Source organism: Meriones unguiculatus, chromosome 3, assembly GCF_030254825.1.
Source record: "Meriones unguiculatus strain TT.TT164.6M chromosome 3, Bangor_MerUng_6.1, whole genome shotgun sequence".
In the NCBI taxonomy this organism is placed as follows: domain Eukaryota; kingdom Metazoa; phylum Chordata; class Mammalia; order Rodentia; family Muridae; genus Meriones; species Meriones unguiculatus.
Window position 1 is genome coordinate 76,529,648 of NC_083351.1, and position 19,391 is coordinate 76,549,038.

At 44.0% G+C, this 19,391-nt stretch overlaps 1 protein-coding gene across 1 annotated transcript in view; it reads left to right on the forward strand.

The window, feature by feature from the left end:
• Positions 1-19,391, forward strand: part of Plxna4 (plexin A4) — a 455,563-nt gene that overhangs the window by 56,981 nt on the left and 379,191 nt on the right. Inside the window, exon 2 of the mRNA XM_060380221.1 lies at positions 16,118-17,385. Within this exon, the coding sequence (XP_060236204.1) occupies positions 16,201-17,385 (1,185 nt within the window). The 5' untranslated portion in view covers positions 16,118-16,200. The remainder of the gene's footprint in view (positions 1-16,117; positions 17,386-19,391) is intronic.

A 19,391-nucleotide genomic window follows, 5' to 3' on the forward strand; every position in this document is an offset into this window, starting at 1 on the left:
TATTTTGTTTTCCTTCATGGTTTCATATAAGTATGGAAAACTGTGGTCTCTCTCAGCTGTGTTAGAGAAAGCAGAGGAAGGAGGTTGTAACAGGCCTTGAGCTATGAACACAGGGTAGGAAAAGGAGGCTTGTACGCTAGAGCCATGGTGATGAGGATAACAGAACTTGCAATATCTTTGCACCTTCCCCCATTCTAGTTACATCTTTCATCTGGGGGTTTTCTTCCCAGATCTGAATATTGCAAGCTTGGTAATTTGTTTCAATGCATGAAGCAAATTGTCTTAAATTTCACAACCTGCACTACAAGACTTTAATAGTGATTAGGATCGAAATCAACATACACATATTTCTCAAAGTGTATGTCATGAAATGGTGTTCTTAATATTTAGGATAGGTGTGAGGCAGGGAAGGGATTCCTCAGTCTAACAGGTCTGAGAAACCTTGGCTCACAAGCCTTAAGGAAATTTCATCATCAGAATGCTTTCAGGGCTTTGAGTAAGATAATGTGTATCATAGTTCTCCAGTGTTTCCCAATTCATTGAACAAAGATCTGCTAGGGTTGAGCTGTGAAGGGACTCTTAGCATTCATTGTATTAGGATCAAATGGGCTGATGGAAGGGCATATAATTTTTTTCCACTCAATATGTTGACAGACACCTGTCTACACATTATCTCTAATTCCCCTATCCTTATTCCCATAAAAGTTATTTCAAATCCAGGAATTTTATTGAAGGGAGAAACTTAATTATTTAAAATTAAAAATTGCATTGCCCCCTGTTGGATGAACTTTGAAGACATTATACTAAGTGCAATAAGTCAGATTCAATAGGGCAAATGCTTTCATCCTGAGTTCTTGATGTTCCTGGAGCAGCTACGATTCATAGAGACAGCAAGCAGAATAGTGCTTAGGGCCTGGGGTGAGGAGAGTGTGGCTGCGTGTAATGGGGAAGGTTGGAGTCAGAGATGAGTGGGTTCTGGAAATGGATGATGACGATAGCTGCATAACACTAAATGTGAATTTAAGGCCATTGAACCACACCCATAAAAATGGCTAAAATGGTAAATTCTGTACCATGCATTCTTTAACACACCTTTTAAAAACAATAACAAAGGAAGAGTCCCTCTTTTGGCCTGAGTTCTTTTGATTTCTGTTTTATATTCATTAGCATGGCCTTTGGGCTGCCACTGTTTTCCATAGCCCAGGCTGCTGCTCATGGTGTGACTGAAAAGAGGGCTTTTTTTTTTGCTCTGAACTATGTGGCAGAAGGTGGGCACCTCTGTCTTTTTAGTTATTTATTTATTTACACTTGATATTAATGGAAACTTACAAAGTTTACAGAATAGCCTATATTGCAAGGACATTTTCAATTTCTCTTTGATAAAAAGGGAATTTTGCTATTATCATTTCACAAGGTATAGACATAAAATTCTAGGTTCCTAAGTTAGGAATTTTAGTTGGCATCACTTTCTTACAGCCTAGGAAGCTTAATGTAAAGTCAACACAATCAAGATAAACAACCTTTGGTAAAAATGAACTTTGGTCAAAGTCCAGGTAAATGACCTTTGGTCGTGTGGGTTCATAGGCCAACCTTATTTCATCTCAGTTATGGAGAACCAGTTTCTTATCTAGAAAATATGATGATAGCATTCTCTTGGGAGCTTTTAAAAGCCGTGCCTTCCATGTATGTCAAGCTTTGGGTTTTTATAAATCATTCCCCCTAGATGATTCTTGCAGGCACCATTGTGGACAGGACAGCCTCTTCAGACAACCTAGCCCTTGAAGCGCTAAAAAGAGCTCTTGATGTCTTTACCTCTATGACCTGTTCTTCCTCAGTCCTTTTTTAATCATCAAAATGACAGCACCATCCTGTCACATGGATACCCAAAACCTTGGAGGTAGGATGAATTCCTCTTTCTTCTTCCCCTTTCACTTCCATAAGCCCCTGAAAGTGTGTTGGAGGAACCATGCTTCATTTTCTACCATGCCTTCTGGCTTAGGCCTGGCGACACTCCTCACTGGCATCCTGCAGGTCTCCTCTTCCATCCAAGCCCTTCTGAACATTGCAGCCAGGCTGAGCCAACCAGCTTTCCATGCCACCACCCTCTGCCCGACCATGTTGCTCCTTGCTTTTTCCCTTTTTGGGACTTGCTGTTTGGTATAAACACAATCTTCTTTCTGTGATTCACTGTCCTTCAGTATCTGCCACCTTCTTCTTGGGCTTCACACTCACATGCTTAGTCCACATCTTCTGGTACCTCTGCCTTCTACTTTTTCCTTGGTGTTTTTTGTTTTTGTTTTTGTTTTTGTTTTTTTAATTTTTCATGGTCTTTGTGATCAATTTTTTTATTGGCCTAGAAGATTCCCCAAATCGTTGTATGGCTGTTACTCCCTGGCTATCAGTCTCTCTGTGAACACACCTTAGGGAGATTATTTGGCTGATTGAGACTCCTCCATGCTTCCACCTGTGGTATTTTATTCATAAAAAATATCCCTGTCCCTTTTCCTTTAGGTGTCAGTATTATCTAAACCTAGCTATTTTTGTATATTTTGTTTCCTCCTTAGCACATTGTGTATGGTGCTGGGAATGAAACCCAGAGCCTTACACATGCTAGGCCTAGTAGGCCTACACATGCTAGTATCTTCATCCCTACTTCAGCAATATGTTTGTTAGGATCAAAGGCATTGTTGTCTCATTCATGGCTTCACTCTTAGATGGCAGGTTACTGGTATACCACGTAGAGGGCTACATATATGTTGAACAAATGCACAAATGGACATGAGACATTTGTCCTATTTGGTGGTTGACTTTGACACACTATTTGCTATATTCTTCCAAACTTGCCCAACTGTGGACCCTCACCAGGTTCATGACATGCAAGCACTGATGCCTGTCAATGTTATAACACTTAAAGATTTGGATATGCTAATATGGCCTTCTCTCTTCTCAGATAGGGACCATACATTTGCACCTGGGCCTTCTAGGCTCATTTCTCCTACTTTTCATATGTAACCTCCAGTGTTGACTCTGTGGAAGCTTTGTACTATAGGGAAAAATAGAATCAACAGAAACATTAATATGGTGTGTTGGTCAGTTTTCTGTCCTCTTGACGTAAGTTAGAGACATTTAGGAAGAGGGACTCTCAACTGAGAAAACAAGTCTGTGGGACATTTTATTGATTAGTGATTGATGGAAAGGCCCAGCATACTGTGGGTGGTTTTACCCTTAGGTGGACGTTTCTGCGTTGTGTAAGAAAGTAGGCTAAGCAAGCCATGGGGATCAAGCCAGTAAGCAGCATTCTTCCATGGTCTCTGCTTCAGCGTCTGCCTCCAGGTCCATGCTTTGAATATCTTCCCTGACTTCATTGATGGAGGGTGACTGGAGAGTTATGAGCTGCTTTTGATTGTGGTATTTTGTCACAGCAATAAAAACCCCAACTAGGACATATGGGAAGTTAGTGATGGGCTTAGTCCCCATCTACACAGTAATCAGAATAGGTTAGATGGGAATAGTGACATGCTTTTGGAATCATGCATGTTCAGTGTCCTTGAGCTACTTGAAGGCAAAATGTTACACTCATTAGAGGTGGTAGTCATGATGTAGGTGGATTCATGATGTAGGACAGTGAACTGGCAGGCACTTTCTCCCTGCCTAGAGGAACTGTGTTCCTGTTCATGGCTGATGTACAGAGCAGACACAGAGGAGCCACTGGAAATACATAGAGGCCTCCTGGGCTTTACAGCAGTCTGACTCCCTGTGTAGCTGGCCCACCACTTGTGCCTTGTCCACTGGCCCAGATCTGAGCAGATCTTGAAAGAGAGCATCAGAAGCATCCTGTATTATTTGGATGTGCCTGGCCTTGTTTTGGACCTTCCTTTAATTCTGAATTCTTGTCATCTTGAAAAGGGAAAGGTCACAGTTTATTCTCAGGGGTACTGCAGGATGGGATCAGTATGTTTGGAGCGTTGGGAAGAGGGTATGGTCCTGACTTGGGGACACAGGTTAACTTCAGAGGTTTGGCTTCTGCTCTTCCAGTGATGCTGGCACCTGACAGAATGTTGTCGCTGTTTGCACTGGGTTGGCCATGAGCATCACAGTTGAGGCAGAGCCACCATGATGACCACAGCAGATCATCATGAGATCCCCACCACTGCCCCAGGAGAGGGAGGTTCACAAAATCCTCATGAGGTCCCACCTCTGGGTTCCATTTGCCACTAGGTAAAAGATAAATAATTGTCTCAGGTGGGATTTCTCAATGGTGGAGTTGCCAACGAGGCGCCGGTGAACCCATAAGGAATGCCAGATCATTAAATTGAACTTTGATGGACTCCTCTCCTCAGTCTGTCAGTCTTTCTTTTCCTGGGGTAAACAAATGGCTTCTTATATCTCCTGAGGAAACATCATACAGCACCAGTCTGAGTTTCATATTTGAGTGGGAGCAGGACAGAGGACACAATTTTCTGCTGCTTGCCCCATGTGTGGCTGAGACAAATACTGAAGTATCGGTGCAGTGGGGTTGACAGGGGAACAGCAGTTGGGAGATAGGGAAATGTTAGATAAGCTGGAGTAATTTCTAAAAGCTGTAGGTTTCAGCTTAAGGATCTGACTCACATGTTTGTGCCCCGTACATGGGACAGGAATGATGTCTTCCCATCCTGTGACTGGAGAAAAGATTTTAAGGCATGTGTCAGTGTTTGAGAGTAAGGGGAGGGTAAGTCCAGAATAATCTTACAAGGAAATGACATATTATAATGCCATTACTTAATCAATAGGAAATGTTTTTAATAGTTGTCGTTGTCATGGCAATGGAAATGGTTTCCAAACTTTAGGGACCAGAATCCCTTGCTCTTTCTCTTTTGCTTATTGCCAGGTAGTAACTTTGTCGTCTCCATTCTGAATTTATTTATTTATTTTTTAAGAAGCAAATATAACTTTGTTCAGCTTCCGGCTGCCGTGGGGATTTCTGCCAGGATTCACAGCAAACAGCTGAAATGTATTTTGTGTTTTATGAGCTTTGCCTCATCGTGGGATTAAATAGCACTAATTACATGACTATAGACTGTCAAGGCAGACAACTGTTCACTTCCTGATTTCCTCTAGGATTGAAAAAGAAAGGGACAAATGGAGTAGGGAATAAGGAGGACATATGAGCAATCATACCGCTAGACTTTGGGGGACAATGGAGGTGCCATCATCTGGCCAAGTGTGCCTCAAGTCAATTCCTCCATGATACTACTGTTTGGTGAAGCTTTGGATTCTTTGCTTGAACACTTTTGGGGCTAGAAGACCCATGGCTGTTTGACTCTGGTGGCAGTGACAGGGATGGTATTGGAGAGATACTCAGGCTTCAGAACCCAAGAACATGGCCTCTCAGGTTTGATTCCCTAAAGCCCTGCATTTTTTTTTTTATTGCTTCCAAATCTAACCACTCTCTTGAGCTATGAAAGTCTGGTTAGGGGCCTGTGATGTAGCTTGGTGGCAGAGCAGTTGACTAGTATGTATAAGTCCCTGTGCTCAGTTTTCAGTAACACACACACACACACACACACACACACACACAGAAAGGGGGTGTGAGAGAGAGACTAGGTTGGAAAGGTTGCAGCAGCCTGAGGAAGGGAGTGCCTGTCTCTTTCTTGTTAAGGGAATGAGAGGAGATGGGGCAGAATCTATTTATGTGGGGCTTTATGTTAGAGTAGCTCAGGTGTGGTAGTTAGTCTGATGGAGCAACGAACAACCGATGAAGTGTGTCCTACCCCTTGGTCCTTCCTCTTAGAAGAGAAAAAGTAAACTCCAAAGAGAGTGATGTTGCCCACTCGACAGAAGAGGACCCTGAGCTCTCTGAGGGCAGGCATGCATAGTTGGCATGCCAAAGACCCCCCCCACAGTTTAGGTTGGGTAGCTAGGCAGCCAACTTAAGAAAGGTGTAGTCTCAAGAGAGAGACTTCAGGGTCAGCCTATAATCTGGTGAAAATCAGTGTGGGTTGATGGAGGCACTACCAATGCACAGCTCTGCCTGTCTCTGCTTGGCACCCCTACAAATATGGTCTGAGGATCCCTCCTCAAATCTGAGGTAACCCATGTTCTGGGAAGTCTGATCTTCCCAAAAGAGCACTTGGACATGCTCATTACCACCTGGGTTCTAAAAACACCAGTTTACAGATGGGAGGAAATGAGACATCAAGGAAAATTGGCAGACCTGTTCCTGGTGTCCACAGTGTCCTGATTCATGGGGCTTCAGAGAGAAGAGGCTTCAGGCAATGTCGTGGGCATAAACACAGATGCCCGTGAGCTAAGAACATACAGCCTCTTTCCCTGCTGGTGAGAGGAGACAGGATTCTTCAGAGTGAGTTCTCATCCAGGAAAAGACATTCAGATGGGCTCAAAACAATCAAAATAAGCTGGGCCAGAGTCTGAGGCTGGAGACCTATCTGGGTCTCCTTTTCAGATGAAAACCAATCAGCCATACAAGTCTTAAGCCACATGCACAGGATAAGTGTGCCTCAGGTCCCCTTTTGAGATCCAAATGTCTACCATCTTTCATAACAGCAAAAGTAACATCAGTAACATCACTTTGCTACAGCTTCAGGATGTTTTGGTCAGTTTCCCATGATGCCCCTCCATTTCTGTGCATCCAGAGGGTGCAGTCTCAGAGACCAGTGCAGGTCTCTGACGATGGAAAACCAATACTGGAAACTGGATAGCTAGGCAGGAGCACTCACAGAAGCTGTGCTGAACAGCTGGGGCAGGAGACAGCAGCCAGATTGATACCAGGCCTCAGCAGGGGGATCTGAACCCCAATTCCTGGCCAGCCTGTTTTCTTAAATGAGACACTAGAAAGAAGCTGTCAATCCTTCCTTCCCTGTGTGTATCAGCCTTCTCTGGCAAGTTCTGTGTTTTAAAATCTTCCCAGCCAGGCCTGGAGTAGAGAGACCATTGCTTAGGGACTCCTCACTTCCTCTTGGTGTCACTGTGCCTGGGATATCAAGAGCTGCCTCAAATTCATAATGAAGAGCTTCATCAAAGTGGCTTTGCTGGGAATACAGACAGGGGTTACACCCAAGGAGAGCCCCTCCAGGGGGTGGGAGGAGGTGGGAATGAAATACAGAAGGAAGCCTTAAGGTTAGGCTGGCTCTAGTCCCCAGATGCAACAACTTACCCTATGGTGGAGACTCTTGGGCTGAATTTAAAAGTCCTGTCCATAGTAGCATTTTCAATAGCCTTTTCAGTGAACCCAGGTCTAAGGCTTGAGAGAGAGGGAAAGAGGGCAAGAAAAGGAAAGGAGGGAGAAAGGAAAAGAGGGAGGAAGGGATGAAGGGAGGGAGGCAGGCAGGCAGGGAGGGAGAGAGAGAAGGAAGGAGGGAAGGAAGCATGGAGGGAAAGCTCCCCTTTCCCCCCCACCCCCCACAAAGCAGTATCTTAGTCCATTTTCTGTTGCTATGATAAAGTAGCAGAGTGGGAAATTTACAAAGAATGGGAGCTTCTTTAGCTCACAGTTCTCTAGGCAAGGAAGTCCAAGCACATGGCATGATGCAATGAAGGGCCTTTGTGCAGAGGGTGTCACATGGTGACAAACGACAAGTGTAAGTAAGATCAAGTCTTGTTCCTCTTCTTATGAAGCCTTGGCCATCGTAAGGGTCCTACCTTGATGACCTTATTTAATCCTGACTACTTCCCAAACACTCTATCTCCAAACACCATCAACATACTAATTTAGGAATCAAAATTTCCAACTCACAAAGTTTAGCGGCATTTTTCAAATGTAGCAAGGTGACATTCACAGTTCCCTGCTTGGCATGGGAATATTACCATGAGAGTCACTGTGCATGTGGTCTACCTGGAACGTCATCATGATAGTTACTGTCCATGTGGTCTACTTGGAGACTGTGTGCAAATGTAAAGGCCAGGAGATGGTCACTGTAGCTTACATCCTCTCTCACTCTCACAGGTGACAGCATGCTGACATCTCATGAATGGGTGCAGCACACATTTTTGACAGAAAGTTAGCTTTCTGTCAAGCATATTCATTCATGCAGTTTCCTGGGTACAATACCGTACTGTAAGGCTAACCAAGGTGGTGGAATCTCTGGCTTCTAATAAGGGCTGAAGAAGTGGAGGTCTGCACTGGGGACAGCTAGGGCTCCTCTAGGAGACTCTCGGGCACTGGAAAGCATGGACATTGTATTCTGCTATAGAGGAGCTACCCTTTGCTCCCAGCTACCCTTTGTTCCTTTTATGGTATATGTTCAATTAGCAATTACTTACTAGGGAAAAAAGTCATTAGATGAACTAGTGAATGCATGCTGACTTCTAGAAACGTGTATCTACTGTGCTGTTTCCCCTAAATGCAACTTTCTCAGGCCCTGATTTTTTTCCTTGATAGGGACTACACTGGATAGTTTGACTGGATAGGGCAAAGTCTAATTTGTAGGCTCAAGGTGACTTGTGACAATATTCTAGCTGGTGGACTGCCGATCTCCTTGTAAATCATGTATGGAAGATGTGGCTTCTCAGATGTGTTTGCACTCACATTTTGAAAGGATGAAATCGAGTATTTTAAGTATTTATAAGCTCTGGATTAAATAGGGAAAACCAACTTTGTCAATCCATACCCCTTTTGACCTTGTTGGCACAGCACCGAGATTTACTTTGAATTTTAGCCATAAGTGATACCAGCTCCCATCTCATATACTGTCATGAATGAGTCATGCATTTCTTCGTTCTTTCCGTCACTCTCAAACATTTATTGTATACCTTCTATGTCTCATGACCTAAGCTTAGAACTAGAGATATTTAGTGATGAAAAACCATGATCTTCATTATTTTTTTAAGATTTTAAAATTTATTTTATTATGTATATGAGTGCTCTGTTTTCATGCACACCAGAAGTGGGAATCAGATTCCATTACAGATGGTTGTGAGCCACCATATGCTTGCTGGGAATTGAACTCAAGACCTCTTGAAGGGGAGCCAGTGCTCTTAATCACTGAGCCATCTCTCTAGCCCAATCCTTATTATTTAAAAATGATTACATTTATTTCTTTATTTATTGTGCATATGGAGAGAATATACGCCATGTGAAGATCAGAGAACAATTTTCAGGTGTCTGTTCTCCCCTGCCATGTGGAACCTAGAAACTGAACTAGGCCATCAGACTTGGTGGCAGAAACTTTACCTGGTAAGCCATTTTTCCAGCGCATGATCCTTACTCTTAAGAGGCTCAAGATATTCAAGAGGACAAAGTTTAGCAGTTTGTTATCTGCAATTCTCTGGTGGGCACTGGTTCCTATATCAACACCTGATCAGGGCATCTTAGACTCTTCCTGGAATCAGAGAAGGCTTCATTTCAGAAGTGAATGAACTTTCAGGCACTAAAGCCATCAACAGGTGGAAACCTTAGGGGGCTTGTGGGTACAGCCTGAAAATAAGGGGACCAACATGTGGTTGTGAAAGTCTGTACACCCACGCTCACCCCTAAATCTTCCTTGGGATAATACATCATCACTTGTAGAAGTATAGTTTCTCTTGGTGGGCAGGGGATACACAAATCTCTTAGGCTTGTTCCTCCCCTCACTGCAAACAGCTGGTAGAGACGGTGTGGCAATAGACACTTCTGGATTTCTCTGTGTGTGACTGAGGACTTGCCTTGCTTAGCTTCTTTGTCAATTTGATATGAATTGTACTCAATGGGAAGAGGGACTCTAGGCTGTGAAAATATGCTATGACTTTGGCCTGTAGGACAAGCGGTAGGGCATTTTATTGATTGAAGATTGATGTGGGAGTCCCCACTGTGGACAGGGCCACCCCTGGGCAGATGGACTTGAGCTGTATAAGAAAGTAGGTTGAGCAAGCCATACCTTACACACCAGTAAGCAACATATCTTCTTTGGCCTCTGCACCAGTTCCTGCCTCTAAGTTCCTGCCTGCTTGAGTTCCTGTTCTGACTTTCCTCAGGGACGGACTGTGATGTGAAGCTATAAACTGAAATAAACCCTTGCCTCTTCAACTTGCATTGGTCATGGTATTTTATCACACCAATAGAAAACAAGTTTCTTTCATTAGTGACTCCAGAAAACTGAACCTTAACTAGCTTATGGGAAGGGGGAAGCTTTTGGTTCATGTATCTTGGCAGGACGGGCACCCAGATGGTGTCCTACACACCACCTAGACATCTATACAACTTGAGCTGGGATTGGGCATCTCTGCTCACTTCTGTTCTCTTATGACTTCATTCTTCAAGGATATCTTCACACTTGCTCCCTCGGGTTACAAGATGGACCCAGGAATTTTTTGTTCTTTGAGACAGGGTTTCTTTGTTTAGCCTTGGCTGTCCTGGACTTGCTTTGTAGACTAGGCTGGCCTCAAACCCACAGCCATTCACATGCCTCTGCTTCCACAAATGGCTGGGATTAAAAGCATGAGCCACTGTACCCAGGTGGTCCCAGCAATTCTTAGTCTGTACTTTCTGAGATCATATTCAATGGTAGCCCAACAGAGTCATGGTGAACAATGAAATAAAAAAATGAGGCAATGTACATGAAGATGATTTATAAATTCTGAAGGAATTTTGTGAGCTAATTGCTATTTTAAACTGCTCTGTAATAACTTTCTTTCTGCCACTCAGGAATCTGAGAGGATGGTAGCACTTCATGAAAATGAGTTTGAGCTCTTCAAAACTTACCATATAAAACAAAGGCAGTCCCAACTGCTTTAATCAAAATGATGATCAGCTTCTAAAAATGGATTTCATCTCCCCCGAGACCACACAGAATTAGAGTCTGATTTCATAAAGGGAGGTGGCAGTGTGTTTGGCTTTGATTTGGTCTGTGGGGTGTCCTGTCCTCTGACCTCTTGCCCACTCTGCCTGGTTCAAGAAGCCCTTTGGAATCCTTTGAAATGATTTTCTCTTGTAGCTGGAAGAATAAGGGTTGGTGCCTTTTATTTTAAATTTATTTTACAATCAGCTAAATGGCTATTTGAATGAAAAGTGATACAAGTATCGGAAATTGGTCCTTTCTGGGCCAATTTTTTGGACCAGGAGTGCCAATAGGACAATGCTGGGCTAAAGATATCACTTACATGAGTTGATGTTCTGGGAGAGACACCACCACCTTTTGGAAGCTCCATTTTTGCAGGTTTATGAGGTCAGAACAACCTTCAGTAATCCTGAGTGAGAGATGGCTAGTGGCTCTGCTCATCTGTGGGTCCTGAGCTGGGGTGGGAAAACTGGCATTGGCTAGGCCCACAGTGGGTCACAGTAAGTTCAGCTGGTATCCACATGCTTGTCCATATCATGTCCTCTTCATTTCTCTGTTCTTTGTTTTCTAATCAGTCCTTTTCCCTGGGGTGAAAAATGAGAGGCCATTCATTCCCATCATGTGTTACTGTTTCTGTGTCCCCTCTTCCTCAGACAGTGATTTCACTACCCCAGATGAAAGTGATAAGTGTTTAGATACATAACTGTGTCTCGTTTTGGTGCCTAATAGAAGATGGTGACTGAGCGGTGGACCCTTCCTGCCCAGTAAAGTCAGGGTTATAGCCTCCTTGTCTTGCCTGGTACTGACTGTGGAACTGTGGATTGGCTGTGGGTCTGTGAATGTACAGTAAGGTGGGCCAAGTGGCAGGCACGTGGCATGCTCTAATACAGGGTCTGCTGAAAGTTCCCTCTGGAGGGCTGGTGGTTGTGCCCCAACCTGCCTGTGCCTGTCTAGAGTGAGCATAGCAGCCCCTCTGGAATTTGGCTGTTGGCAGAGCTGCAGTGAGAGCCCTGTTAGCCAGCACAGCATATGGTGCCTGAATAGCTGTCACTTTCAAAGGCTGGGGAGCAGATGTCAGAACAGGTTTAGAGAAAGTCAGAAGAGGCCAAATGTGATAGGAAGAACATAGACGGGGGAATCAGGTGTCTGAGTTATCCCTCACCACCATCTTTTATTTATATTTCAGTGACAATCAATTGATTGATTGTGTATGCATGTGGAGGTAGGTGGGTATACATATGTGTGCTAGTACATACACCTTTCAATGTGTATATGTAGAGGTTAGAGGTCAACCTTGCTATCTTTCATTAGGTGCTGTCTACCATGTTATTTGAGATGAGGTCTCTCACTAGCCTTGACCTCACTGATTTTATCAGGCTGGCTGGCCAAGGAGACCCAGGGATCTGTCTGCCTTCCCCTCCCCAGGACTGGGATTATAAACATATAGCAGCATGCATGGCTTTTTAACATGCTTCCTAGGGATAAAAATTCAAGTTCTGATGTTTGCATGGCAAGCACTTCAACAACTGAGCCATCTCCCTAACCTTTATCTCCAACTTTTATCCCATGAGACCTTCTGTGATTTCATTTGACCCCTTTTGATATCACCTTCATTGTCTCTAAAACCAGGGATTTGAATATCATTTAACCAGATTACCTCGTTCAGAAAACAAATTTCTAGGATCTTCTCTGCTTTCTGGATTTGGAAACGCAATTCAAGGGGAACTGTCTTAACTTATTACTTGTTCTGAAAAAAAATGTTTTTTTTTAACTAGTAGGTACCAACCCCTTATCATAATCCTTATCTTTCTAATTTTATTTCCTTTATTAGCAACAGCAAGAGCACCTACTGTGTGAGGAGCACAGTTCCTGTGTCAAGTGCTCATCAGTAATTTCAGAGTTGTTGTGTGACCATACCTTCTGACAGATGTCTTCTCCCAGTAGTGCCCTAACGGTTACAGGAACTTCCATTTCTTCCTGGGTTTGGTAGGTGATATCCTGGTACCTCTGTGCTAGTTATTTTGAAGAATTAAATAGAAACTCCAAGGGCTCTATATTCTGGGTTCTGGAATGAGGCATTTCTGGAAATATGTCTGGACTTTGCAGTGGTACAGACCTGGATCCCACAACTAACTGTGCCTCATTGGCCACATATTCTTGAAGAACTAGCTACCTCACCCGAAGAAGAGGTCAAGCTATCCTGCTTCAGGTAGAGCCGTGATAATGAGCTAATACAGGGGACAGCATTAACCTTGCTGCATGGGTCTGGGGTATAGTCAATGCTGCACACATGCTGCTATTCCTTTCTGCTTCTGGCACCTCTTTCTGCCAGTCAAGAAATACTTGTTGAGGCTCCACTGGGTGCCGGGCAGGGCTCTGGTGATATGGATGTGTTAGTGACTAAGAATGAACCTATTTAGCTCTTGTATCTCACCAATCCTCTTCTCCAAGTAAAGATGAGGGCTTTACAGAGGGGCATGGAGGTACCTCTTTGAGAAACTTCTCTCTCTCTTTTTACTTGTTTGTCCTCTTTCCTCAGCTCTGTGCATCTTAGTCTTGACTTTTTGGTAATATCCCAACAGGGCTCATAGCTTTCTCTCTTCTGCTATACCTTCTTCCTGACTCTTTCTTGAGCTGTGTTCTCTGTGCCTAGGCTTACTCGTCCACACCCTGGTTAGATACTTCCACTGTGGACACTATCCCAAGAAGGCACTTTTCTTCTAGCTTTGCATGGCCTCTCCAAGTTCATGGGTTGCTTCACACTCTACCCCCTGACAAGGTTTCCTGTAGCTTGCTTCTTGTTCCCTCAAGTAAGAACTCACAAAGCATGTTGTCACTTGTCACACAACTTCATCTCATGCAATAAATTAGGTTCTAATGGGTTTTGTCTGACCTGACAATAAGTTGACAACCTGACACAAAAGTCTTACAATATCTTGCCTGTGTTGCACATGCTCTGAGGACATTTTTGTACTATGTTGGTAAGTGCACAAAGGCCCTTGGTTTACAGACTGCTGTTAGGGTAGGGGTTTCCATCTATGAGAGTCTTTTTCCTCTAATGTCTTGTTGAGGTGCTTTTTCTTAGGATTTCTGCTGATAACATAAAGTCTTCATTATTTTTTTCCATCTTCTCTAGGTGTCCAGCTAACTTATGCTTTCTTCCTTCTGGGATGATTTCTATTACTTTAACATTTTTTCTCATCCCATAACCTCATTTCTTTAGGCACTTGGGGGAATGAGAAATCTTACAGAGCTGGGGTGCCCCTAAATAAGATATTGGCAATTCCACTAGCCCTTATTTCATCCAAGCTGGAAGCAACATGATGCTGTCCCCTGGAAACTCATGCAGAAAGTATATTGAATAGGAATAAAGGCAACTGCTAGGATGGATGGCAATTTTGTTCCCTAGAGATTATTTATTTATTTGTTTGCTAGCTTATTTGTTTGTTTGTTTCCAGACCAGTGATTTCTGAATGCATTTTTTTCTCCTTTCAAAGAAAATCATAGAAGGCAGGGGAGTCCCCAGTATAGGAGACAGAAGAGTCCTCAGGATAGGAGGCAACCAAGATCTCATTAAAATGAAAGGAAAGCCCACAGATGGGTAATGTACTCGGGAGTTGGTGACCACTGCAGCTGGAGGGGATGGAGGATGTGGACTTTCAGTTTAACCTCACTGTACCATCTGACAGAGGAGGCAAGAAAGGCAAAAAGGGCACAGAACAGCAGTTGTAATGGGTTGCCCACAAAAAGGAGTAAGTAAGCCTTAACAATTCTGTTGTAGGTAACAGGAAATACAGTCTAGCCCTTGCCGTGAGAGGCTGGGATGAAATGAGATGGTTAAGGACCTACTATGGGCCGCCTCAGCCACCTTTCCCAGTATTGGTGGGATAAGCCGCAAAAGTCCCCTAAGCTCACATTCCTTAGTTGTAAAATGTGGTGTAAAATGACCACGCCCCTCTGTTGTCAGCAGTTATGGTTCTGGCAGGAAACAAAATGTGCAAATTTGGTCTTTTTAGCAGAAGTTAATAAAAGTCTCCGTGAAAAATTGTTTTCTTTAGGGGGTAGTGCTGTATTTTGAGGTAATAACAATGAGGTTAAAGCTACTATCTCTTAGGCATAAGAAAGTGGGCAGGAGATGGTCCACAGAACCTGGAGACATAGAGCATAGTACAGATGCCCTTCCCCCTCTAGCTTTCATTGATGCTGCTCACTAGGATCACTAACTTGGGACCCCCTTGGGACTCAGTTGGAAGAGGTATTGGACAGGGATTGGTGCAAAGCCAGATACTCAGTAGGCAATTGTTTCTTATCAGCAGCACTGCTATCAACCTACTCATCACTACCACCATCATCACCATAATTATTACAATAAAGGTGTACCAGGGCTGCCATCACCAAGATAACCATCTCCTGCAGCTAAGCTGGCACCTGGCTTTCCCAAGACAGGTCAGTTCCATGTACGTAGTGAATTCAGGCAGATCTGTAGGCACCACAAAGCCCTACCATAGTTCACTCACATATTTTTCTTTTTTTGTATCATTTTTATTTTTATTAATCATAGTTTATTCACTTTGTATCCCCCCTGTAGCTCTCTCCCTCCTCCCCTCCCAATTCCACCCTTCCTCACCCTTTTCCACTCATGCTCCTCCTCCAGTCCACTGATTGGGGAGGTCTTCCTCTTCTTCCTTCTGATCCTACTCTATCAGGTCTCATCAGGATTGTCTGCATTGTTTTCCTCTGTGGCCTGGTAAGGCTGCTCCCTACTCAGGAGGAAGTAATCAAAGAGCAGGCCAATCAGTTCATGTCAGAAGCAGTCCCTGTTCTCATTACTATGGAACCCACTTGGACACTGAACTGCCATGGGCTATATCTGTGTAGGGGTTCTAGGTTATCTTCATGAATGGTCCTTGGTTGGAGTAGCAGTCTCAGAAAAGACCCCCGTGCCCAGATTTTTTGGTTTTGTTGCTCTCCTTGTGGAGCTCCTGTCCTCTCCAGGTCTTACTATCTCCCCCTTCTTTCATAAGATTCCCTGCACTCTGCCCAAAGTTTGGCTATAAGCCTCAGTATCTGCTCTGATACCCTGCAGGGTAGAGTCTTTCAGAGGCCCACTGGTAGGCTCCTGTCCTGTTCCCTGTTTTCTCCCTCCTCTGGTGTCCATCCTCTTTGCCTTTCTGAATGAGGATTGAGCATCTTAGCCAGAGTTCTTCTTCTTGCTTAGCTTCTTTAGGTGTACAGATTTCAGTATGTTTATCCTATATTCTATGTGTAATATCCACTTATGAGTGAGTAAATATCCTGTGTGTCTTTCTGCTTCTGGGGTACCCCACTCATTCACTCACATTTTGATCTTTTCTCTTTACCAGGGGAGACAGCCCTGCTGAGTCCTGGCCCTCCAAAAGAACGGTTTTACTGGAGTGCTGCTGTGTCAAGAGGACCTGTCTCTGAAATGAAAGCCATGCCCTGGAACTGGACTTGCCTGCTCTCCCACCTGCTGGTGGTAGGGATGGGTTCCTCCATGCTGCTTTCACGGCAGCCACCCCAGCTGTCTCAGAAGCGTTCATTTGTCACATTCCGTGGGGAGCCCACCGAAGGCTTCAATCACCTTGTGGTAGATGAAAGGACAGGGCACATTTATTTGGGGGCTGTCAATAGGATCTACAAACTCTCTAGTGACCTCAAGGTCTTGGTGACTCATCAGACAGGGCCAGATGAGGACAACCCCAAGTGTTATCCACCCCGTATTGTTCAGACTTGCAATGAGCCTCTGGCCAGCACCAATAATGTCAACAAGATGCTGCTTATAGACTACAAAGAAAACAGGCTGATTGCATGCGGGAGCCTGTACCAGGGTATCTGCAAGCTCCTGAGGCTAGAGGACCTCTTCAAGCTGGGGGAGCCCTTTCATAAGAAGGAACATTACCTCTCTGGGGTTAATGAGAGTGGCTCTGTCTTTGGGGTGATCGTCTCCTACAACAACTTGGATGATAAACTCTTTATTGCCACCGCAGTGGATGGCAAGCCTGAATATTTTCCTACTATCTCCAGCCGGAAGCTGACTAAGAACTCTGAGGCAGATGGCATGTTTGCTTATGTTTTCCATGATGAATTTGTGGCCTCTATGATTAAGATCCCTTCAGACACCTTCACAGTCATCCCTGACTTTGACATCTATTATGTCTATGGTTTCAGCAGTGGCAACTTTGTCTACTTTTTGACACTTCAGCCAGAGATGGTGTCTCCCCCAGGCTCCACAACGAAGGAGCAGGTGTACACATCGAAGCTTGTGAGGCTTTGCAAAGAGGACACAGCCTTCAACTCCTACGTGGAGGTGCCTATTGGCTGTGAGCGAAATGGGGTGGAGTATCGCTTGTTACAGGCTGCCTACCTGTCCAAAGCTGGTGCTGTGCTTGGCCGGACCCTGGGAGTCCGTCCAGATGATGACCTCCTCTTCACCGTCTTCTCCAAGGGCCAAAAGCGGAAGATGAAATCTCTGGATGAGTCTGCCCTGTGCATCTTCATCTTGAAGCAGATCAATGACCGTATTAAGGAGCGCCTGCAGTCCTGTTACAGGGGCGAGGGAACTCTAGATCTGGCCTGGCTCAAGGTGAAGGACATCCCTTGCAGCAGTGCGGTGAGTAAGGAGGGCCTGGACAGTGAGGTGTGGATGATAAGGACCCCAGCCTTATAGCTTCCATGGGGTTTTTATGGCTCTCCTTCTTTGGTCTCATTGGTTTGGACTATCAACAGCCAAGTATCTTTAGTAAAATATAGGTTTCCTATTGGTACCTCGTTCTGATCTCTTTCTTGTTGCTGATTATGAGAAATACATCTGGGAGTTAGTGGAAACTTGTAAAGTTGATGAGTTTTTTTTTTGTTTTTGTCTGTTTCTGTTTTTGTTTTTGGGCATGGTGGAGCAGCTTAGAGTAAAATGATGGAAGATTCAGGAAAAACAAGTGTTAACATGTGAAGTTATTTTGCATTTGAGGTGGACATTGGATTTCAGAGAATTAGGGAGTATTTTAGCCCCATGCATATTTTTATAAATGCCAAATAAAAATAAAGGGGTACAGGAAAAGATCACCAAATTTATAAGACATCTTCTGTGTTCATAGTGCCACAAAAAAAAAAGTCTGTCCTAAGTTTCTGTTGCTGTGATGAACACCACAGCTAAAAGCAACTTGGGAGAAATGGGTTTGTTTTAGCTTACAGCTTACAATCTTTCAGGAAGGGAATTAAGGGCAAGAATCCTGGAGCCATTCATTTTGGGTAGTGGATGACCTAGCAGGATGGTCTGTGGGGGCCATTACAAACATGGGGGACTCTGAAGTGTTCTTAAATGATGAGCCATATTTGTGCTCTGTGTGTATGTGCACACTTAAACATAGGTCAGTTGGGGGAAACAGGAGAAGGTAAGTATGGAGAAGACCTTTAGAGAACCCTCATACTTTTATAGTGAAATGCCAAGACTGGACCACCAATTGTTAGCAGAAATTTATTTCACATAATTTTAGAGGTTGCCATAGTCTATAATCAAGTGTCTACATTTGTTTGAGGACCCATCTGCTGTATTATAACATGGCAAGAGCACGAAGGGAAAGAGAGAAAGAGATAACTGATCTCGTCCTTAACCCACTCCCACAATAGAAGAATTAATGCAAGATGGGAGTGGTGGTGCACACTTTTAATCCCAGCATCTAGGAGATAGAGGCAAGAGAATCTCTGGGTTTGAGGCCAGCCTGGTTTGCAGAACTAGTTCCAGGACATCCAAGGCCAAGAAAATAACCCCTGTCTTAAAAAACAGAAACAAATAAAACAAATGAACCCATTCACTAACCATCTCTTAAATATCCTATCTCCTTTTTTCTTTTCCTATATTTTTTGGGGGAGGGGCATAAGTATGTAGACCCAATGTATGTGTAGGCACCAGGGTTGATATGGGAACTCATTCTCAATCATTCTTCTTTATTCTTTGAGATAGAGTCGTTCGGTCAAACATGAAGCTAATCAATATGGCTATTTTGCTAGCCAGCTTGCTCAGGAGATTTCCCTGACTCAGTCTTCCAAGGTCAGAGTTATAAGTAGGCCACCATGCCTTCCCATGGATCTAAACTCAGAATTCACGCCTATATAACAAATGATTTAACCACCAAGCTCCTCTCCAGCCCCACTAGCCAGGAACCTCTTACCACTGTTAAAATGCAACCAACTTTAAATTTGCATTTGGGAGGGGATGAACTTCAGCCCATAGCTGCTTGGTTAAATCTTGATGTTACATTTGAGTACCCTGGCACGCTTGAATACATGTGATAAATATCTCCACCAATGCATTTTTTTTGTGATTACTACTGATGTTTTATTTATTTTTTCCCTTTTTTTAAAATTTTTCATCAATTACACTTTATTCATTCTGCGTCCCCCCATAAGCCCCTCCCTCCTTCCCTCCCAATCCCACCCTCCCTCCTCCCTCTGCATGCATGCCACACCCCAAGTCCACTGATAGGGGAGGTTCTCCTCTCCTTTCTGATCTTAGTCTATCAGTTCACATCAAAAGTGGCTGCATTGTCCTCTACTATGGCCTGGTAAGGCTGCTCCCCCCCAGAGGGAGGTGATCAGAGAGCAGGCCACTCAGATTATGTC